A 25,077-nucleotide genomic window follows, 5' to 3' on the forward strand; every position below is an offset into this window, starting at 1 on the left:
TGCACCACCTTACTCTTCTCCTCAGTAGCTACAGCCACTTGATCTCTGCTTGGTTTTTCATTCCTGCCTCATGTCTGGGTTTGATTCTGTCATTAATCTGGGAATGATATAAGGAATACACATCCAGGTTGACTCAGGAGCATCTCCTCAACTTTGCAGTTAATCCTGCTTTGACCGTGTGCCTTAGCTCTATTGACTGAACTTCTACTTGAATTGTCCAAGCTTCCATGTTAAACTGCCATTTCAGTTCCTAGATGTCCGTTTGTTCTTCTGGGCCATTCCCTGTCTCATCAAAGACTAAGGACATGAATTTCCTTTTCTAGACTGCCATAGATTCTGGAGGCTTTTTCCTAATTTCAGCCTTGTGGATGTGGTACTCCCCACTAAATGTTACCAGACCATTTTTGAAGGATCTACCTACTCACTGCCAATTTTACCTTTTTTTTTTAAAAAAGGTAATTATTGATTATATTACATTTGTCTGCTGGAATACTTACTGCATTGTTTCTCATTGGACAGGTATCTGATCTGACTACGTGGCTTTCAACTTTTGCATTTTTTCTGCATTCTCTAGATCAGGGTTGGCAACTCTAGATCACTGCTTGTTTTTGTAAATAAAATTTTATTGGAACATAACTAACTTTTTCCTTTAGATATTGTCTGTGGCATCTTTTGTCCTATAATATCAGTGTTGGGTAGTTGCAACAGAGATCATATGGCTCACAATCCAAAAACTTTTACTGTCTGGCTCTTTACCAGAAACATTTTGCTGACTGTTGGTATAGGTTATAACTTTGTACTCTTCATTTGATGCCTATTTAAAACATTGTACTTTTTATTTTGTAGAGATTTTATGAGAAAATTAGCATATTTATTCTTGTGACTTCCATGTAATTTTTAAATTCACTTACTCAAATATTAGGCAGAAGGTTAGATAATCTTCATTTAACTTTTTTCATTTTTTTTTTTTTGCGGTACGCGGGCCTCTCACTGTTGTGGCCTCTCCCGTTGCGGAGCACAGGCTCCGGATGCGCAGGCTCAGCGGCCATGGCTCGCGGGCCCAGCCGCTCCACGGCATGTGGGATCTTCCAGGACCGGGGCATGAACCCGTGTCGCCTGCATCGGCAGGCGGACTCTCAGCCACTGCGCCACCAGGGAAGCCCCAACTTTTTTCATATTTTAACCAACATTTTGTTAAAGTGTTTCATCCAAATTAGGTAGAATTGGGACGTCCCTGGTGGCCCAGTGGTTAAGAATCCGCCTTCCAGTGCAGGTGACGTGGGTTTGATCCCTTGTTGGGGAACCAAGATCCCACATGCTGGAGGAACTAAGCCTGTGCGCCACAACTAGAGGGCCCGCGTGCCACAGCGAAGAGCCCACGCACCACAATGAAAGATCCCGCATGCCACAACTAAGACCCAACGCGATAAAAAAAAACCCAAAATAGGTAGAATTAAGTGATTATGATAATTGATACTTTTTACCTCTGTTTAATCATCTACCCACAGTAAATCAGTCACCAAGTATTGTCAAATTTATTTTCTAAATACTTTTACAATATACCTATTTCTCTCCATTTTTACTTCTGTCACACTAGGGTAACTCCATCATTTCTTTTTCCCCTTCCAATCCATTCTCTACCATGTGCCCGAGTAAGCTTTGAAGAATTCTGATGTGATTGTAGCACTCAGCCTTCAATGATTTCCTGTTAACTGTAGGATGAAGACTCAAATCTGGCTCTATACTTTATTAACCTTTCAGTTTCTCAAAAGAGCTGTGCTTCTTTTTGTCTTAGGGCTTTTCTCAAGCTTTTCCATCCTTCTGCAATGCTCTTCTCCCTCTGTTTCACCTATTTATATCAACTTATCCTTCAGAGCCCAGCTCAAATGTCAGTTCTTCAGAAGATTCAAAAGTAGAAAATAGGTTCCATGAGACCAGGTACCATGTTTCAATTTGTCTTGCTGTATCTCCAGTAGGTACTAATTACTATTGAGAGTGTCTAAAGATGGTGTTTCCTCATCTGCTTTTTTTTTTTTTTTTGCGGTACGCGGGCCTCTCACTGTTGTGGCCTCTCCCTTTGCGGAGCACAGGCTCCGGACGTGCAGGCTCAGCGGCAATGGCTCACGGGCCCAGCCGCTCCGCGGCATGTGGGATCCTCCCGGACCGGGGCACGAACCTGTGTCCCCTGCATCGGCAGGCAGACTCTCAACAACTGCGCCACCAGGGAAGCCCCCTCGTCTGCTTTTTTGAGTGAGCATTCAGAATGTAAATAGTCGGTAAATTCTACCAATTTTTAAGATCATCTCTCTTCCCTACCCTCCCCCTCCCCCGATCCTGCAACCCCCAACATCATCTGTAGTACAGTAGATAGGAGCTAGGAGGTCTCTCTTTGCTAGTGAATGAGCAAAGTCAGCCACTTAAACAATATAATTAAATTTGGGAGATAATTGTTAGTAAGAGAATACTGTGATTTAAGTTAATTGTGAAAAATGATTAAAATAGAATTGCTATATGGGTTCTTATGTCTGGGGTTCTCAGGACCCCTGCATTTGGAAATTCTCTAGAAGAACTCAGTAGACTTGGCATACAGTTATACTTACGGCTACGATTTATTGTAGCAAGATAGTAGGGATACCTGTCTGATCAAAGGAGAAAAAGACAGGTAGTTTGGAGAAATCCATACACAACCTTCCTTCTGCCCTTCCCTCCTGTGAAGAAGGTACAGTTGAACTGCTTTTCTCTACCAACAAAATATACAGTAACGTGCACTGTTTCTGCCCAGGGAAACCTGTTAGTGATTCAGTACCCCAGACTTTTACTGGGGGCTCCTCATGCAGGCAACCTCTATCTAGCACATTCCAAAATTCCAGACTCCCAGAAGGAAAGCAGGTGTTTAGTATAAACTATATTTTTTGTATAAAAGTCTAAGGAGAGCAGACCATTCTTATCAGTTAAGAATGAAGGCAAGTCAGGTTCCTAGATGCTGTCAGTCAGGGGCCAACTTCCCAGGTAGGGCTTTCTAAGGATAGCAGCCTTAAGCTTGCTACTGTTAGTTGTGGCACGCAGGCTCAGTAGTTGTGGCTTGTGGGCTCTAGAGCACAGGCTCAGTAGTTGTGGCTCATGGGCTTAGTTGCTCCGAGGCATGTGGGATATTCCCGGACCAGGGCTTGAACCCGTGTCCCCTGCATTGTCAGGTGAATTCTTAACCACTGCACCCCCAGGGAAGTCCCTGCACAGTTCTTAAAACAGTGTTTATATTACCTGACAGCATCTGCTTTTTATTCTACTTAGGGAGGTGAGTATTTTTAGCTAGATACATTCCTACCCTGAACAAAGTTGGAGAATGAGTTTTAAGTAGACAACTATCAGTCACTTTATTCTAAGATTTTTTTTTCATGTTTCCTATAGGGAAAATTTGAATGCCTGATGGGGCAAATCATGTGCAACACTTATTCTTGTTTGCTCTGATTAAGCTACATTGATCTTCGTTCTGTTCTTCACACGTGTACTCTAAACTCTCTTCTGCTTAAGGACTTTTTCCATACTGTTTTCTTTGCCATGTCCTTCCCTTTTTTGCTTGGCTTATCCCCACTTATTTTGGTGTTTCAATTTAGACTGTATCTATCTGTATCTGTCTACCCTCTCCCCCAAATCTCTTAAAGGGAGCTCCCAGATCACTTTCCAACTGTACTAAGATTGTTTGCTTGTCTTTCTCCATTTCCAGAGGAATATGATCTCATCCTAACATATCACATAAATGAATGAATGAATGAGTTTAAAATTTGGGTGGAGAAGGAAAGGGGAGTGCTGGAAGAAGAGGAGGTGGAAGAAAGATTTAAATTTGTGTAACATTTTTGAGAATTATGTATTTAGTAACTCAGAATTGTGATATCCAGTATGGTAGCTGTTACCCACATGTGGCTAGTCTGAATTGAGATGGCTGTAAGTATAAAATACTTAACTGGGTTCAAACACTTTTTGTAAACCAAAAGTATGTAAAATATCAATTTTTTGCATTTATTAAATATTAAATGATAATATCTTAGATATACAAAAATGTTATTAAAATTTCATCTAATTTTCCTTTTTAATGTAGTTACTACAAATTTTAAATTATATGTTGATCGAGAAAAACAGCGCATAAGTGCTTCTTTTATATTGAATTAGAAGTAGTTTGGGTGTAAAAGTGACACAAAATTTGCTGTTTACTTTTAAAATATCATTTAAGTAAATGATCAAAACAATTATAAGAGATCACTTGGCAGGTTTATTAAAATGTAGTAGTCCTTGTATACCCCTTTGAATAATAAATTATAATAGTAATAATAATTGTTAACATGTGAGTGATTAGCATGTCCACTTTTCTAAGTGCTTTATATGTATTAATGCATTTAATACTTAGAAGCTCTTTTCTTAGATACACAATTATTCCCTTTTTCCAGATGAGGAAATTGGAGCACAGACATTACATAACATGTTCAAGGATACAGTCATGTCTGGTAATGATAGTACCTCAGAAGGTGATTTGCATGATTAAGTGATGTAATATAATTTCGGATCTCTGGGAATGTGATTTATCACATACCAAGCATTCAGTATTTTTGATTAGCATCAAATTAAGAATTCATAGTTTTTCGTTCATACTTTTCAGCTATAGTATATATGGGTGTTTTTGTGTCCTTTATTCTTAGTAATATAGTGTAGAATCTGAGAAAACAAAAGAACATAAATATGAAGCTTATAATCCTTACTATTATAAAAGACATATGAGTTGACTCCTTTTCTATGCAAATCCTTCCAGGATAGAAATAGAGCTGTTACTAGGCTTCCCCCTCCCCCTGCCATATAGAAAAAGAAAACCACTAGCAGCTTGGCTTGCTTTGAGCCAAATCTGGTTGTACCCATTTGTTTACTTATTTTCTGTGGCTGCTTTTGCACTCTAGTGCTGGATTTGAGTAGTTGCAATAGAGATCCTATGATTCATAAAGCTTAAAATACTATCTGGCCCTTTTCATAAAATGTTGCCTAATATAGGACCATACCAGTCCAATAAGAGAATCCAGGTGGCTGGACCACAATTAAGTTTGAATCCTAGATTTCCTTTGTCTGGGCTGTTACCTGGAAGGTGTACCAGTTAGGCTCGCTTGGGACCACTGTCATAGGAACGTAAGGTACATCCTGCTTAGGAGTGTTCAGGGTAGAAAGCCGAGGTTTCAAAATAAGTACATACCAGAGGTTGGCAAACTAAATCTCCTAGGCCAAATCTAGCTTGTGGCCTTCTATAAAGAAGGGCTATAAGCTAACACTGTTTTTTTTTTTTACAATTCTAAAGGGTTGGGGGAAGAAAAAGAGTAATGTGACAGAGATCGTATGTTGTCCACAAAGCCTAAAATATTTACTTTCTGGCCCTTTACAGGGAATGTTTTCTGACCCCTGTTGTCTTTATAATTCCCACTGCTTTTTTCCTGATTATTACCCTGGGAGGTGGTCAAGAGGAGATGAACCCTTTGTTAGGTACTTTACTGAATTATGTGGACCTAAAGAAGGCGAAAGAGGTAGAGTCAGAAATCTTTCTTAGTTGAGTTATGAGGAGGCCATTCCAGTGCTCAACAATATTAGATGCCTTGGATTAGGTAGGGAGCATGGAATGTTCATCAGATATTCCAACTTTTGACATGTTGTGTGCCCTTTCTAATAGAAGGCACACCATTGTTAGCTGGTAAATGGCCTTGAACATGTAACAGCTTAATTTTGTTGGCCACATTGGTATGTGCACATTGGAATTTGCTGATCAGACTGAGAGTTAGGGGTAAAAAAGTCTGATATAGTGAATTTGGCAGGAGTAGGCTGGGCAGGGATGGGGTGGCAACACCTAGGGCAGTGAGGCCTTCATCACCACATTATAAACTGCTTGACTTTGGGTCATGAGTGGATCATACTACGGTGACCTCTGCATCAGAAAGAGTCCTTTACTTTTTGCCCAATCCATGATTGTGGATGTTTTGCCATGTCTGATACAGTGATGGATTCAGGCAGCAGTGGTGGCAATCTGGGTGGTGCATGTTTATTCCAGATGGTCTCATCAGTGAAAGGGTTCCTGCTGTGGGCATCAGCTTGAGTAACCCAGATGATTTGATCACCTGTGATTTTTTTTCTATAGGTTTTTTTTTTTTTTCCTATAGTTTCTTTTTTCTATAGTTCCCTGTGCTATACAGTAGGTCCTTGTTGGTTATCTATTTTATGTATAGTTGTGTGTGTATATTAATCCCAGTCTCCTAATTTATCCCCTCCTCCATGTTTCCCCTTTGGTAACCATAAGTTTGTTTTTGAAATCTGTGAGTTTGTTTCTGTTTTGTAAATAAGTTCATTTATATCATTTTAAAAATGCTTTTTGATTTGCTATTTCCGTTTGGCCTAGGGGTAGGGCACCTTACTGAGTCAGTTAGGGTGCCTACTTGTTCAAAGTCCACAAGTCCCAAATTGCGCCAATCAGAATCTTTTTTTTGGGTTTTGAACTTGGAACCAGAGAAAATGAGGTTAGTTTTTTCTAGTGGTAGAAGACATAAAATGTAGGAACTGGGAGTTATTATTGTTTTTGTTTCCTACCATGGCAAGGAAACACAACTCCAGAAAAGTAAAGTGATCTGAAGAGACCAAGGAGACAAGAGTTCTGGAGTCATTTGAGACTCTGGTACCAGTTTTTTCTGGGGGCTTATCCTTATCATCATCACTGGGTTTTCAACCCTTCTCCGTATTCTATAAACCAATTAATCTCAGCTTTTGGGTTAAGCTAGTTTAAGTTGGATTTCTGTTTCTGATCAATATGAGTCCTAACAAATACCTATCACTGTCTAATGCAAAGTATAATTATTGATGGTTTGGCATCTTTATCAGAGATATATTAATTGGTATTTCACCTAAACCCATTTCTATTTATTTATATTGATATCATGGAGGAAAGAATGAAAAATATATGCACATTAAATTAGGTATTATTTCTAAATTGGTCAGAGTTGTTATTCATATAAAGTGAATCTCTAAGACCAGGGAGAAGTATAAAAGGTTACAATGTACTTTGGATTAAAAGTAATAAAATTAGTACTAATTGTGACAAATGTGCCATACTAATGTAAGATGTTAATAGAGGAAACTGGGTATATGGGGACTGTTTGTACTCTCTTCACAGTTTTTCTGTAAATCTAAAACTGTTCTAAAATAGAAAGCTTTTTAAAATAAAAATCAAAAATAAAACAAAAAAATAAAATTAGAAAGCAAAGATTTGATTGGAACAAACAAGAAAAGTTATGTGCTATACTGGACACCTAAGGGAGTATGAAGCTGTAGCTTGAACTTGAGTCAGTTCCATGGTGAAAGAGACAACCTAATTTTGGATTGATTCCAAATCAAAAGTTTCACCAGGAAGAACTAAGAAACTCTTCTTAATTTTATTCTTTAGTGATCAGAATTTTGAACAGTATTGCTGATCACACATTAGAAAATATTTTTTAAAAAGTACCAGGGGCTTCCCTGGTGGCGCAGTGGTTGAGAGTCCGCCTGCCAATGCAGGGGACATGGGTTCGTGCCCCGGTTCGGGAAGATCCCACATGCCACGGAGCGGCTGGGCCCGTGAGCCATGGCCGCCGAGCCTGCGCATCCGGAGCCTTTGCTCTGCAACGGGAGAGGCCACAACAGTGAGAGGCCCGTGTACCGCAAAAAAGAAAAAAAAAAAAAAAAAAAGGTACTGAACAGGTTTAGATAAGCTATTTGAAGAGGAGGAGAAATGAAGGCAATTATAAAACGAGAATAATGTTTCAAGTTTTTAAAGCCAGAGAGGGGTTTTAATGAGTGTTCTCTAAAGAATAAGTCTTTGAAGCTTATTCTGTTACAGTGAAAACAAAACTTATATATCCTAATGACTGTTGCTTTTCTAAGTTATTCTTTTGGTCTGTAGTTTCCAATCCATAGACACTGTCATGTTCACAGATTTTAAAAGTCTCTTTGAAATTGTTTTTTTAGCCAATTTAGAAGACATATGAGGAAATTAGTACGTTAGCTTTAAATACACACTTCCTTTTCTTTTAAAGACAGTGTCAAAGAAACAAAATGTAATCTTGAATATGTATCTAGAATCATGCCTTGTTTTAGAATATAAAGAGTTGTTGTGATTTGGTGTCACCTTACTCACTGTTCTTCACTCTGAAGTGTATTTATTTCTTTCAAATATTCAGACTCACCCCTCAAATGATCAAGATTTGTCATCATTGGGACAATTCAGAAGAATGACTTATAGGCCATAAATGTAGTTGTAAATAAGGAGTACCAAAAATGTTTTGATCAGTGAAACATTGATGTAGTTATTTTCTGACTACTTTGAAGGACCGTTCTTGGCTGTCTGCTAGTTCACTATAGCATAGTCAGGACCTATGGTTTAAATTCTACTCCCGTGGAGCCCCCTCTTACCCAATTCCATTTACTAGTTGTGGGATCTTAGACATGTTGCTTAGATTCTTGAAGTTTTAGTTTTTTCATTGTAAAATATGGATAATAATACATTTTTCATGGTTTGGCTGTGATAAATTGCATTTATCACAGTGTCTGGTATAATAATTGGTAGCTACTGTTATTAATTATATTGATAGAAATAATAAAATATGTCTTGGATTATTTCATGATTTTACAAAAGGTACAGGGTTTTCTAATTCTGAAAAGGAAAATAATGAGCTAAAACTAGGAGGAATTTAGTTTTATGGAAAGAAGAACCAGTGGGGTTTTTAACTCTCTGAAACTGGAAAAGAACAGGATGACAGTTCTTCATTGAATGGTGTTGCATTATTTACTTGTTTTCTAATACTCCTTTCTTACAGAAATCATTGTGTATTTTTCTTGTAATAGCTATCAATGTACTGATCATAGGATGTTATTTAAATATCTCCATTTCCTTTGAATGTATTTTTTCCCCCAAGGCACGTAATTTTTAATGCGTACTACAAAAGATGGCCCTTATATAATTATTAAGGGTTCGTTATTGCTCTGAGCTTATCTGAGTGATAAACAAATCACTGTCGGTATTGGAGATGATTTTAAGTAGTATGTTGGAAACTTAGTTTTTTTTTTTTTTGTGGTACGCGGGCCTCTCACTGTTGTGGCCTCTCCTGTTGCAGAGCACAGGCTCCGATGCGCAGGCTCAGCGGCCATGGCTCACGGGCCCAGCCGCTCCGCGGCATGTGGGATCTTCCCGGACCGGGGCACGAACCCGTGTCGCCTGCATCGGCAGGCGGACTCTCAACCACTGCACCACCAGGGAAGCCCGGAAACTTAGTTTTTAATTATAAAAATTATTTTTTTACTGCATATTGGAAAAAATTTTTCCCCTATGTTATACCCATGATTTCAGATATTATTGCTTAAGATAATAGTGGGAAAAGAGTTTGCTCATGAAATGAATTTATCATGAAGTAAAAGTAAAAAACTGTGGGCAAATTTAAAGAAAAATATTAACAATAGTATTAGCTAATTACTTATTTAGTGCTTACTGTGTGCCAGGCTCTCTTCTGAGTGCCTAATATCTATTGAGTCATTTAATCTTCAAAACAATTTTGAGAGGAAGGTTCTGTTATTATCCCAAATGAGACACTGCAGCTTAGAGAGATTGTCTTGCCCTTGGTTATAGATCGAGTGGCAGAGCTAGAACATCAGTCCATGTGCTCTGACAGTTTTCAAGCTCTTAGCCACTGTGCAATATTGCTTCTTTATTAAGTAAATAATAGTACAAATGATACATGGGTAGGGTAGCAGTAATATCATTAGTACACAAATACATGAAGTTTGTGAAAATTGATCTAGATAATATAATATTTCTAATCTCTAATGAATATATTTCCATATATACATATGTGGAATCAAATAGAGGTGCTTTCAAAATATTTACCAAGGTTATTCTAAGTATTAAATGAATCATTATCACTTTATCATGCCTTTAATATAATGAAATAATGCTGTATTAAAAGAAATCACAGTGTTGTGAGATATAGTAACAGTTTTTTCACCACTTCTATACCTGTTTCTGTGAAAAGGAAATATTCATACTTTATAACTAGAGAAAATTTTTTTAGGTAATTTACAACTGTATTCCAAACTGTTTGATATTTTAGTTTTAGGATTTAACTTCCTAACAAAAGTCATGTGACATCAGCAGCGAGGTGCAGTGAAAGCTCTCTCAGGAATACTCTTAATAGAAAGGAAGACTTTAGGTCTGTGAGGTTGTGTGGGCTTGAATGTGATTTTTATTTGATATATGAGCTGTGACATAACTATTGCATGACTGAGATGTACTTGTAAGTGCCGTACTATGCAGATGGGTTTTTTCTGAACCAAAGCCAGAAACAAAATCTTGAATGTGTTCATTTAGTGGGGAAAGAATACTTCATAAAAACATATGGAAACATTTCTAAGTTTTTTTCATTAAATGAGGCTTTTACTTTCTAAGCATTTTTATGATTGTTTAAGTTTATATGTCATTTGCCTCATATTTTCCAAGTTTAGTGAGACATAGAAGTCTTATAGAACTGGGATGTTTTGAAACAACCAGATCACTTTTAGGAATGTACATTTTAGAATTAGATTAGATGATTATTAGAAAACTAGGATTGAATCTTGGATATATTTTTCCTTAAATGATTAATCATAAGACTGTCCATCTCTAATTAATTATTTTAACATGATGGGATTTGGTGAAGAGATGTATAGAGTGTTATTCTCTTTTTGCTCATTTAAAAATTGTAACAGCATAGGACAACATTAAAGGAAATCATAAAAGGGAAAAATACCACAAGTAAAACATGACTTTTTAATTTTCCATTTTCCCTTCTAACCCATGTCCCTATATATAAAGTTTTACATGGTTCTATTTATTATGTATATACCATTTTATGTTATGCTTTCCTTTTATAACATTATATTAAAATTTTTTTCCTTTTGGTGCTCACATACTTTTGTTTTTCCCATTGTGAAAGCATACAAAGAAAATTTCCTTGGATTCTGAATCCCTCTCAACTTCTCATTTTATCTTCCTCTTTCCCTTCACAGAGAAATAACTTAGAATGATAAACTTGTTGCCATTCCACTTAGCTTTGATGCTGAATGTAGTGTACGTTTTGCAGTTTTTATCTTCCTTGACTACATATTTGACATATAGAACTCTTTTTGATTTGTGGGCTTTTCTCCTTTGTCTTTCATCCTTGACCTTGAGGAAGTACTTGGAGTAATCTCTTCCTGTGTAATACCAGCTACCACCCATACACTGACAAGTACTTTATTTAATTCTTTAGCCCAGAACTTATCCCGAAACTGATAAATTCATTTGGATGTGCCATGGTGTCTAATACTGACTATATTCAAAATGAAACTTAACTGTTTTCTCTAATCATAGCTAATGGTATCACTATTTACCCATTGTCTAACGCAAAACACCTAGGAGTCATCATGTTCTGTCAGTTCTTCCTCTTAAATCTTTCTGATCTCTGGCTGCTGCTTTGTATTAACTGTGTCTTTATTTCCAACTGGGATTATTGTAGTATTATATCAAGTGATCTCTCAGTCCTCTCTTGTTCTTTTCCAATTCTTTCTCTCTACTGCACTCTCAGTGATCTTTATAAAATAGAATTCTGATTATGTCCTTTGGTGGCTTTCCATTTGTCTTCATGATAAAATTGGAACTTCTTTGTGTGTCAGTCCAAGGTCATTTCATGATCTCTCAGACTCATCTCTAGAAACTTTCTTCAAGTCCCTTCCTTTAGCCATTTTGAGCTACTAGGTGCCCAAACACACGTCTCCTAAACATCCTTGCTGTTGCACATGGTATTGCATCTGCCTGGAACACCTTTCTTAGCCTCATAACCATCTCTTCCTCTTATCTGCTTAACTACTTTTCATTTCAGACTTAACTGAAGTTTCATAGCCTTCAGTCTGAGTTAGGTGTACTTCTTTTATATTCCCAGAGTATGCTGTCTAACATGATGCCAGATATATAGTATATGCCTCAAAAATATTTATAATTGAATTATTAAATAGTATTCTTCTGAGTTAATGTTTTGGGAATCCATTAACACTTGGAACTTAGGTGATTAATTTATTGGATAAAGTCTTTTGCATCTTCACACATGTTAATATTTTTTAAAGTTATTTTCCTTCAAAACTGTTCCAAGAAATATTGAATTAAAGGTAAGGACACTTTATGGCTCTTGGACATCATGCTTTGGGTAATGATTTTTAATATCAATCTTGACCAAAATAGATGTTAGAGAATAGGTATAGTGATCTTCAAAATCAAGAATATTGTTACTGGTAACATTATCTCGGTTTAAAGACTTTTTTTTTTTAGCCTTACGAAAAAACTGACCGTGGTATATTCATTAATTTTTGCATTTAGTAAACATACGTGGGCACCGTTGTATGTCGCTCTTTGTGCCAGTCACTGGGAACACAAATATAGTAAGATTCCGCCCTAATTCTTTTCTTGGTTAATTGCAAAATAGGTTTCCCAAGAGCTTTGTACATAATACATATGCTATAATTCATACATGTTTATTCCACTAATTGGAGCCTGTCTGTTAAATAGGAAGATGAATGAATGTTAAAGTTAACCTATTAATGCCATAAAAGTTTAACAAATTTTTTGTTGTTTATATTTGAGAGTGGCTTCATTACATGTAAAATTGCCTTTTTCTGTATTAACATAGTATTTTTGCTTTTATCCCTTATGTTAGAGGAAGGTTGTTTCAGTTAGGATCAGTTTTTAATGAGTAATAAAAATGAAATGATTTTTTTTTGTTGGAAAATATAATAGATTGCTGAATGAAGTTATATTTTTTTTAACAACTTGAACTAATAGTATTTATAATATAGTTTACCTGTGTTTATTTCTTTACCTAAACTGTTCTGGTATGTTACATATTTCAATATTAAAATATAAGCAGATGGTTATAGTATTTCTTTGTACATGATATCCACACAAGAACCCTTTGTACTGTTGGCGTCACTGTTACACAGTTCCTTACTATAGTAAGTAAATACATTACCTCAGCCCTTAATCAGCCTCCCATTGCCACTGATGACCCAGTGCTTAAGCTGTAACACTATGCTGCTGACCCAGACTCTCGGGGCTTATTTTATTTTATTTTTTGATGCATTGCTGTAGGCATTTTTAAGGGTGTGGAACCAAGCCATTTTCTCCCTTGGACTCCTTTCCACTTCTCTTTCCTATGGGAGACTTAGCCTTCCTTTAAAATACTAGGATTTTAAAATTGTTCACCTATTCTCTGATTACTGCGTGGAGGAGTAATGCTACTTGCCCACTTTAGCTCACTGAATTTAAAAAGAAAATTAGTATGGCTTAACCATTGGTGTTAAACAATTCTCAAAATTAAAATTTTCGGATTTATAAAATGCTTTTCTAGTAGACACTTTATTCTTCTGTGTATGTGTGTGTGTGTTTCATGGTTTAGTTTTGTTTTATGCTTATACACTAGGGATGTTTGGCCTGATTTTGTCCCAGGAGGGTGTAATTGAGAACTGACAGGTTATATGAAGTTGAAAAGAAATTTAATGAGTTGTAAAAATCAGTGCTTCATTTTTCCTTGGTAACTAATATGTTATCTGTAAGGAAGTGTCCTAAAAAGTTCAAAATGAATAGGTCTCTAAATTGCCTAGTAGCTTTCAATTTTAACAATAACTCCCTCTCGAAAACAAAATGTTTATTCACTAAGAAGAATAAAGTTATTTTATTTTTAGAACATGTTAATGTTTGGGCTTGAATATGCTTACCATAGTTACTTAAGCTTACAGATTAAATTTATGTAAAAATCATATGCTTTTAAAGGTTTATCTTTTAAAATTACTCTTATTTTAGTTCATTTAGTTCATATCCTTTCTTCATCAAGAAATTTATAGAACATCGTAGTTGAACCAGGTGCATTGTAAGGCACTGGGGTTATTACTATGAGGCAGGAACAGATTAAAAGAGCCCCATCTTTAATAGGGAAATAGATATATAAATAAGCAGATAATTATAATATAGTATGGTAGGTACTGCTAGATGTTCAAAGGAGAGGCACAAAAAAAGATCAGTTAATTGTTTTTGAAGACTTCATGGAAGAAGTAACATTTGAATTAAGACTTACATGTAGGGGCTTCCCTGGTGGCGCAGTGGTTGAGAGTCCGCCTGCCGATGCACGGGACACAGGTTTGTGCCCCGGTCCGGGAAGATCCCACATGCTGCGGAGTGGCTGGGCCCGTGAGCCATGGCCACTGAGCCTGTGCGTCCAGAGGCTGTGCTCTGCAATGGGAGAGGCCACGACAGTGAGAGGCCTGCGTACCGCAAAAAAAAAAAAAAAAAAAAGACTTACATGTAAATAAACTGAGAATCCGCTAAGTGCCATGTGGTTACAAGTTTGGGGGAGTGTATGGGTGTGTCTGTGTGTTTGTGTGTATGAACATTAGTGGGGAATGAGGGTGGTGGTAGTTATTTCATCAGATGCTTGAAATTAAATGAATGTTCTGTGCACTGTTAAAAATGGCTATTTTAATTGGTAGGCATTAAGAGTGATTTTTTGAGTTGGAAACAGTGCTTGTGGGGTTTTCCAGGAAGCAAACACTGAGATGAAGTTCGGACTGCAAATTGTTTACTAGAGAGTAGCACCTGTGTAAAGAAAAGAATGGGAGCAGGATTGGTCAGGAGCAGTCCTTACATTGTGAAGCTGACTTGACAAAGTCTCTGCTGACCCAATCAGGGACCTTTGGAACAAAGTTGTTGGAGGAGTCCTGCATCGGGTGGAAAATACTACTCGATCCATGGGTGGTTGAATCTGCAGATGTGGAACCCGTGGAGAGGGAAGGTCGACTGTAAGGGACTTGAACGTCCGCAGATTTTGGTATCCTTCAGGGGTGTGGGAACAGGGGTCTTGGAACCAACGTCCCACTGATACCCAGGGAAGATTGTGTGTCCTTGACTGGAGAGCTGAAGCAAACTCTAAGCAAGCTAACAGCTGGAGACTGTCCGCTAATATCACTCCTTGCAGCTGCGCAGTGCGTCTTTTGTTGAAGGGTAATCGAAGGTGATCTATGTGTCTGCCACAAGGGTGGGGTGGACCTTGGGATATTAATCATTCATTCATTAACTATCACTGGACACATGTGCTAAGAATAGTGCTGGGCATGGGTCTTGTGAGCAAAGCAGATACACTGCTGTTCTCATGTAGGGCAAAGATCTGGAAGAAGAATATTTCAAGCAAAAGGAACATTGGGTATAAAGCCCCTGTTATGGGCAACAACTTGGCGCAAAGGAGAGAAAGAAAGAAGGCCACTTTGGCTGGAGAGTTCTGAAAAATAGAGAGAGAGAGAGAAAGAGAGAAGGGAAATGAAGTCAGAGAGTTGGAGGGAGCCAGTAAACCCCTGCAAGCCACAGTAAGGACTTTGGATTTTCTTCTAATTGCAATGGGAGGTCATTGGAAGGTTTTAACCAGAGGAATGACACAATTTGACTTATGGTTTGAAAGTTTACTTCTGTTTACCAGCTTTCACATTTAATAGTCATGGTGCAAATATGTCTTGACTTTTGACTTAATGATACACCATGTAGTCACTAGGAGAATTCTTTTACATTGCTGGCAGTGGTATAATATCTGCAGAAGCGATGCACACATACACACCACACCCACATATATACATGTTAATTCCTTTATCAGTTTGTTTTTACCCATTTCCCTTATTTCTATAGTAACTCATTAATGAGTTCTTTTGTTTTTAAGTGACTATTTGATACTCAGTTACAAGTCATATTATAGTTTTTAGCTGACTATGTATAGACTTTTTTTTTTTGCCTATTCTTAGCTCTGAAAAAAGTAAGTAAACTTCTTTGTTGGAATTTTATTTAGGCATTTGAAACTCTTCATGAGAATGTGTTGTGAGTCTTTAAAGTTTAACTAGTCCCTTACTGAATCCATACAGCTCTCTGGTGTAGTGCAGGACAAAATGTAAAGATCCTGGGTTTCTTGCGATAGCAGAGACCTGCACATTGCTGGCTCCCAGAGCTGCTCTTATTTTTCTTGGGATCAGAAGTTTGCCCTCCTCCCATAGGAAGTTTTAGGACTCTATCTCCACCCACATTATTGACTTGCCTAATTGAGAATGATTTTAGTTATCTATGATTCTTATTTAAGGCTTGTATTTTTTGCTGAAACTAAGTTTCAGTTTTCTGAGAAGCGTTTTCTCAGTGCTGAAGTTTGAACCTTGGCCCCACTATTTATTAACCATTTGACTTAGGTAACTCTCCTTACCTCTTTAAGACTCAGTTTCCTTCTCTGTAGAATGGGGAAGACCAGTAGAACCTGTTTTTATAGGCCTATCATGAAAAGCAAGTGAAGTAATACAAAATGTCTAGCATACCACGACTGTTCTATAAATGAAAATTGTTACTGTTTTCACTCTTCCTTTAATTGTAGTTTTTACTTTATTAGGGTTGTATGGAAGTACAGATTCAGTTTGGGTATTCACCTAAAATCTGCTCTTTGGCTTTAGTTCTGGCCTCAGTCTTTGAAAGACTGAATAGTAGAATAGCCACTTCAGTGTCATTTTTGGCGTTCTTAAATGGGTGTGTAAAAATGCTTACAGCCTAACAGCATCAGTTTAATAAATGAGTCATGCCACTTGGATTTATTATTAATGTCTCAATTTTAACTTTTCAATTACACGTAAGCATTCTCTATGTAACCGAGAATGAGCATTTCCTCATTGGTTTTATGTATGGAAATTCTGTCAATGAGTTGAAATGTAAATATTTATTATAAGAGTAAAATACTATAAGTACCAATGGTTTTAAACAGTGTTAATTTTATGTGCAACAGTAATTATTGTTTTGAAAGTTCAATGATTAGGTGTAGAGATTGATAGTTAATGTAAATATTAATAGCATACCTTATTTAGGTAACTTTATGAAGATCTTTATAATTTTTCTAAGTTAAAAATGCCCTTAAACATTTAATAAAAATAGATTAATAGAGGTTGGATTATAGTTTCATTCTTTGTAGAATCTACAGAATTTTTTAATTTGCTAGCATTAATAAAACTTTAAAATTGTCTTCGTTTTCTAGTTTAAAATTAGCAACAAGTCTCTCAAGATAAGATCCTATTTGGGAATTCACATCTTATAAGGTTAATTAAACACAGAAATCAGAATGTTTGAGGAGGGATAACTCAAAATGATGTTCATTAATATCTAAGAAAATAATCTTTGATTAAAATATAAAAGTGAAAAAATATAATGAGTATGAAAAGAAGAAAGTGTTAGAGAAAAGTAAGATGTCTAGAACACATTCTATTTTTCCCAATCAAAATTAAAAACTTTTACAAGAATACTTTATAGCCATTCCTATGGAAGTTTAAACTAATTATTTTATAGAGGTAAGAAAGCTTAATAACTTGGTGGAAACCTCAGCATAGCAGTGTTAGCCAAAAAAAAGTCTTGTACCCCCATATACTTCAGTGGGAATTGAGCATTTATTTAGTATTGAGTATGTGTAGACTAGAGACTACAGAAATAACCTAGCAGCTGACAGCAGATGAGAAATCGTATACTATACCGTCAAAAGTCAGCTCTTAAAATGCTTAATAAAAAATTATAATGATAATTTTTTACTGGAATATTTACTCATTTCAGAAATCCATTCTGTTATGGTGATATATGGCTTTGGCTAGAGATGAGTAGTAGGCTGTTTTTTTTTAAAATAATATAGGAAAGTAGTAAACTTTTTCTGTTTTTCCTTCTATGTGCCTAAAACATTTATCAGTTTACCGAAGGTATATAGAATGTTGGGTAATTTTAGAAAAATTTTTAACATCAAAATCTTGCATTTTCATTCTACAGATTTTCAGAGGCCATTTTCTATTTTAATTAATAATTTAGTAGATTGTATATTATACATGTTCAATCAGAATGATTGCCAAATATTTTTCTTCTTATTTTATTACCTTGAATCCACATTGAAAAAAAGAAACTGAAGTACCTTCTAACATAATTTACATACAAAGAATACTACCATGAAAACATTTTCTGTGCATTATTTCATTTTCCCCTTAGGTCAATACTTACAATATTTACTCCCAGTTCTTTCGTAAGATAGTTATTAAACCACTAACTGTGAAATAGAGGGTGATACATAAATAAAATAAAATTTTGCTTTTTTGTTTTTCCTGCAGTGGAACACTGTGGTCTATTGATTCCATTAGCAATAGATGAAACACAATAGGTGGGGGATGGAGCTCTTAAAGTTTAAAGGCAATTGTGTAGTATCCAAATAAGTAATACAGGACATATTTTAACAATACACAAACTGGTTTAATTTAATTAACTGAGGTCTAATATGGTGTGCATCCCACTTGTGGTAAACCACAGTGGCATTTACTGGCTGATGCTTCAAAGCACTACTGTTTTCATCCACTTTTATTGGCCAAATGTATCATAGAGGCATTATCTAAGGTCTGGAAAACAGTTCTCATGGATTTGTTTTTTATAAATTTATTTTACTTTTGGCTGTGTTGGGGCTTCGTTGCTGCATGCGGGCTTTCTCTAGTTGCAGCGAGTGGGGGCTACTCTTTGTTGCAGTGCGTGGGTTTCTCATTGCGGTGGCTTCTCTTGTTGGGGAGCACGGGCTCTAGGTGCATGGCTCCTGTAGTTGTGGCGCGCAGGCTCAGTAGTTGTGGAGCATGGGCTTAGTTGCTCTGCGGCATGTGGGATCTTCCCAGTCCAGGGCTCGAAGCTGTGTCCCCTGCATTGGCAGGTGGATTCTTAACCACTGCACCACCAGGGAAGTCCATGGATTTTGTTTTAATGATAAGTCTAATCTATAATTCATTTATTGATATCAACTTAGCAGAATTTCTAAAATCTGTTATTAATGACTTTTAAGTGTGAAACTGATGATTTTACCATGTTTGCTGAAGCAGAGAACAGTTGAATTAGAAGAATTCGGTTCTAGCTCAGTCAGTAGTGATCATCATGACCTATTACATTCACCCTATAAAATAACCTATATTGCTAAAAGGAGGCAAGTGGACAATGGAGAAAAAAGGATTGTATTTTTTATGTGTAGAGTATTCCAGAAACTCTTACCATTTCATAGTCTGTGTCAACTGTCTTATGCATAAAGCATTTATAAAAAAATCCAGTTCTATGATCATTTTAACTTACGGAGTAAACAAGATACCTGATTTTATAAATATATATATATATATATATATATAAAAATAATCTTCAAATGTTTAGTTTTGCTATTACAGATACCTTTTGGATTACTTGATTGCTATGAAATTAGAAGATTATAACTCTAAAATTCTATCACAATTATCTTTCAATATGTTGTCAATGCAAGGGTAACAATTAAGGTCTTACGTGAAAATGGTGGGGGCTAGTGACCAGAGTAATAGGTTTATTTTAGTTAACAGGAAAACAGGTCATGAAAATATACTGTCAGTAAGAAATGAATAAATATTAATAAAAAGTCATGATTAAGACAGAAAAAGTGTCATGGATGTCTTTGGACGATAGGCACACTGTAGTGATATGTAATCAGGAAGCATTTCTGTTACTTGACTACAACAGTAATGCAGTTTGGGGTGATTTTTTTTTTTTTTTAAACTTAGGAATAGTCAAATTCCTTACAAAACTCTCTAGCTTCGTCTCATATCACTCTCACCCCACCCTCCAATAAGTTCCATTTCCACTGAGCTTCTATAACAGCTCTTGCAGACAGTCCTAGCTGTTTCCTCAGGTTCCTGGATAGTGCTTTTCCATTGCCTGGAGTACTCCAATTCACTCTACCCTCACTCCTTTTTCTGATTTACTTGTCTTTATCCTTTAGTCTCACTTCTCTAGATCGAGTTAAGGGTCCCTTTCTATATAATTTAAAAGTACCGTATACTTCTCAAATTAGTATTTTTGTTTTTGTATAAATATATACCCAGGAGTGGAATTACTGGGTCATATGATAGTTCTGTTTTTAGCTTTTCGCGAAACCTCCGTACTGTTTTCCACAGTGGCTGCAGCTTTATACATCCCCATCAACAGTATATGAGGGTTCCTTTTTCTCCACATGCCAGCCAACATTTGTTATTTGAGTTCTTTTTGATGATAGTCGCTCAGACAGGTGTGAGGTGATATTTCATTGTGGATTTGATTTGCATTTCCCTCATGATTAGCGATGTTGAGCATCTTTTCATATGCCTATTGGCCATGTGCATTTCCTTTGGAAAAATGTCTGTTCAGGTCTTTTGCCCGTTTTTAAATTGAGTTTTTGTTTGTTTTTTATTGTTTTGATTTTGAGTTGTATCAGCTGGTTATATATTTTGGATATGAACTCTTTATAAGTCATATCATTTGCAAATATTTTTTCCCATTTGGAAGGTTGTCTTTTCATTTTGTCAGTGGTTTCCATTGCTGTGCAAAAGCTTTTAAGTTTAACTAGGTCCCATATGTTTATTTTTGCTTTTATTTCCTTTGCTTTAGGAGATAGATTCAAAAAGATATTGCTACAATTTATGTCAAAGAGTGTTCTGCCTATTTTTCCTCTAGGAGTTACGGCTTCTGGTCTTACATTTAGGTCTTTAATTCATTTTGAGTTTATTTTTGTATATGAGTTTAGAGAATGGTCTAATTTTATTCTTTTACATGTAGCTGACTAGTTTTCCCAGCATCACTTATTGAAGAGACTGTCTTTTCTCCCTTGTGTATGCTTCCCTCCTTTGTCATCAATTAATTGACTGTAAATGCATGGAATTATTTCTACCTCTCTATTTTGCTCCATTGATCTATGTGTCTTTTTGTGGCAGTACCATACTGTTTTGATTACTGTAGCTTTGTAGTATAGTCTGAAAACAGGGAGCATGATTCCTCTAGCTCTGTTCTTTTTTCTCAAGATTGTTTCGGTTATTTTGAGGTCTTTTTTGTTTCCATACAAATTTTAAAATTATTTTTTTTAGTTCTGTGAAAAATTCTATTGGTGTTTTAATAGGGATTACATTGACTCTGTAGATTACCTTGGGTAGTATGGTTATTTTAATAATATTAATTCTTGCAATGCAAGAACACAGTATATCTTTCCATTTGTTTGTGTCATCTTTAACTTCTTTCATCAGTATCTTGTAGTTTTCTGAGTACAGGTCTTTTATGTACTTAGGTAGGTTTATTCCTAGGAATTTTATTCTTTTTGATTGCAATGGTAAATGGGATTGTTTCCTTAATTTCTCTTTTTGTTAGTTCGTTTGTAGTGTATAGAAATGCAACAGATTTCTGTATATTAATTTTGTATCCTGCAACTTTATTGAATTCATTGATGAGCTCTAGTAGTTTCCTGGTGACGTCTTTAGGATTTTCTATGTATAACGTCATGTCATCCGCAAACAGTGACAGTTTTACTTCTTCCTTTCCAATTTGGATTCCTTTTATTTCTTTTTCTTGTCTGATTGCTGTGGCTATATATATTTTTAAATTAATTAATTTATTTTTGGCTTCACTGGGTTTTCGTTGCTGCACGCAGGCTTTCTCTAGTTGCGGCAAGCGGCAGCTAGTCTTCATTGCATTGCGGTGGCTTCTCTTGTTGCGGAGCATGGGCTCTAGGCACGTGGGCTTCAGTACTTGTGGTTGCAGGCTCTAGAGCGCAGGCTCAGTAGTTGTGGTGCACAGGCTTAGTTGCTCCACAGCGTGTGGGATCTTCCTGGCCCAGAGCTTGAACCCATGTCCCCAGCATTGGCAGGTGGATTCTTAACCACTGCGCCACCAGGGAAGCCCCAGAACTTTCAATACTATGTTGAATGAAAGTGTTGTGAGTGGGCGCTAATTTGAAAAGATACATGCATCCCAGTGTTCATAGTAGCATTATTTACAGTTACCAAGATATGGAAGCACCCAAAATGTCCATAAACAGATGAATGGATGAAGATGATGTGGTATACACACACACACACACACACACACACACACACACACAATAGAATACTACTCAGTTGTAATAACGAGTAAAATTTTGCCATTTGCAACAACATGGGTGGACTTGGAGGGTATTATGTTAAATGAAATAAGTCAGAGAAAGACAAGTACTGTATGATATCACTTATATGTGAAATCTAAAAAATACAGCCAGCAAGTGAATATAACAAAAAAAGAAACAGACTCACAGATTTAGAGAACAAACTAGTGGTTACCAGTGAGGAGATGGAAGAGGGCAGGGGATTAAGAGCTACAAATTATTGTGTATAAAGTAAGGTACAAGGATATATCACATAACACAGGGAATTTAGCCAGTATTTTAAAATAACTATAAATGGAGTGTAACCTTTAAAAATTTTGAATCACCATATTATACACCTGTAATTTAAATAATATTATACACCAACTATACTTCAGTAAAAGAATTAAAGTACCCTATATTTCTCCCATCATACTTATCACATTTCATTGTAATTCCTGATTTAATTATTTATTTCTCTAAATAAGTTTTAGATAGTTTTTGTGGGAAATGACAATGTCTGTGGTTAGCAAGCATAAAATAAATGTTTTGAATTAATGTGTTCTGATTCTAGTATTTACCAGTTTTTAAATTTAGGAAACATTTATTAAGTTCTTAAATATTACCTCTTAGTCCTGCCTGGTGGGAATGGGAGAGAACTAGTGGCCGTGAGGCAGGGTTAGGTGGGAAAATGATGCCTGTATTGAGTTTTGAAAGATGAGTGAGGGCTTCCCTGGTGGCGCAGTGGTTGAGAGTCTGCCTGCCGATGCAGGGGACACAGGTTAGTGCCCCGGTCCGGGAAGATCCCACATGCCGCGGGGCGGCTGGGTCTGTGAGCCATGGCCACTGAGCCTGTGCGTCTGGAGCCTGTGCTCCGCAGCGGGAGAGGCCACAGCAGTGAGAGGCCCACGTACCGCAAAAAAAAAAAAAAAAAGATGAGTGAATCTGGATCTGGTAGCTGGTAAAAATAGATTAAATTTTGTTATGAATTTTTTTTTCTATTTATTCTGGAAGGATTTTAGAATAAAAAAGAAGTCAAGGGATGCTGGCCTATAATAAAATTCATATTTATATTGGACAAAGTAAAAATTTTATAAGAAATTAATTTCATATGAAAAATATAAAAAAGATAGTCCAAAATGTGCAGATGCTTCACATTAATACTGACAGTTATTGTCCAGTTTATCTTATTTCAGTTCATGTTAAAATGAAAAGAATTAGAAAAAAATAGTTATAAGCACTAAGAGATTAACTGGATATTGAAGAATAAATAGCATTATGTTCAACACATAATACACCTAATGGTGACATTTTACTGTTCTATAATGATTTATTTAGTATAATGAATGATAATAGTATGTTTTAGATATATCTTTTAGGATTTCATAAAACCTCTCTCCGCTCCTCAAAAAATTCAACTCAGGTTCAAAGACTTAGCCAAATAACATGAGAAAATACCTCAAACTTTCATCTGCGTAAGAATCACTTGGATTCTAAAATGCAGATTCTCAGGCCCATTTGTAGGAATGCCCTTGCATCTGACTTTTAATGAGTATCCAAGCAATTATGATACTAGTTATTGACCCTTACTCTCCTGACCAGTTAGTGGCAGGACTGATACATTCTGCATAAGCCTGAAGTTCTTTTGAACAGTACTCTCCATTCTTTCATTAGTTTTGAATATTCTTAAGGACATTGAATGGGATGTTACTTTGAATGCATGAAGCTTTGTATATGGATTGATAAAATCAGTCCAAGTACTTTATACTTATCCAATGGGTACCCGCCTTTCCAGAATAAATTGTGTTATAAGCCTTTTTGTTTATTATAGTCTGGAAAAATAAAAATGAACAATATTATTATAAAGGGCTGCAATGTTTGATAGTCTAAATAATAATAATTTATCTTTATTTATCTTGTATAGTTTACTTTGGTATTTCTGGCATTCCACCTATGCCATATCCTGATAGTAAGTACAGCTTAATAATCTCTGGTAAACTGTCAATTTGGTTTTTAAAGGATAGTCAGTTAAAAAAATGTAATATAGCAGTATATTTTTCTTTTCTTTTTTAACCTTTTCCCAAGCTTTATTGAGATATAATTGGCATAGAATATTGTATATGTTTAAGGTGTACAAGATGTTAATTTGATTCATTTATACATTGCAAAGTGATTACTACCACAACATTAGTTAATACCTCCATCCAGGCACACAATTACCATTTCTTTTTTGTGGTGAGAACATTATAAAGATTTACTCTCAGCAACATTGAAGTATATAATACATTATTATTAGTTATAATCACCATATTTTTCTAACTGACTTTGTAAGAGAATAACTTTGTTTTTAATCTTGGTTATTCCTTGCTTATATGTTGCTCATAAAAGATACAAAGCTTAGGCATTTATTTTGTTTTTTACTGTTAAATTTTTTTATTAAGTTAAAATTAATACCAGGCCAATTCTTTGATGAATATAGATGCAGAAATCCTTAACAAAATATGAGTAAACCGAATCCAGCAATGCATAGAAAGGATCATACACCATGATTAAGTTGGATTCATTCCAGGGATGCAAGGATGGTTCAACATATGCAAGTTGATCTTTGTGAGACACTATATTAACAAAAGGAAAGACGAAACCACATGGTCATCTCAAGAGACACAGAAAAAGTATTTGACAAAATTCAACATCCATTCATGGATGTTGGGTAAACATCTCATAAAAGTGGGTATAGAGGGAACATATCTCAATATAATAAAAGCCATTTACAACAAACCTACAGCCAGTATAATACTCTGTGGTGAAAAGCTGAAAGCCTTCCTGCTAAATTCAGGAACAAGGCAAGGATGCTCAGTCTCACCACTTCTCTTCAACATAGTATTGGAAGTCTTAGCCACAACACTCAGACAAGAAAAAGAAATAAAATGTATCCAAATTGGAAAGGAAGAGATAAAACTATCACTATTTGTAGACACCATGATTGTCTATACAGAGAACTCTAAAGTCTCTACCCCAAAATAAA

General features: G+C 36.0%; 1 protein-coding gene across 14 annotated transcripts in view; it reads left to right on the forward strand.

Annotated features, from left to right (window-relative positions):
* VPS13B (vacuolar protein sorting 13 homolog B) overlaps nucleotides 1-25,077 on the forward strand; it is an 802,268-nt gene that overhangs the window by 179,534 nt on the left and 597,657 nt on the right. The window contains exon 18 of one of the 14 annotated variants that reach the window (XM_033438220.2): nucleotides 8,229-17,822. The exons of the other annotated variants lie outside the window; for them this stretch is intronic. Within the exon in view, the coding sequence (XP_033294111.1) occupies nucleotides 8,229-8,245 (17 nt within the window). The 3' untranslated portion in view covers nucleotides 8,246-17,822. Of the gene's footprint in view, nucleotides 1-8,228; nucleotides 17,823-25,077 lie in introns of those variants that run through there. 14 annotated transcript variants of the gene reach the window in all.

Source organism: Orcinus orca, chromosome 17, assembly GCF_937001465.1.
Source record: "Orcinus orca chromosome 17, mOrcOrc1.1, whole genome shotgun sequence".
In the NCBI taxonomy this organism is placed as follows: Eukaryota; Metazoa; Chordata; class Mammalia; order Artiodactyla; family Delphinidae; genus Orcinus; species Orcinus orca.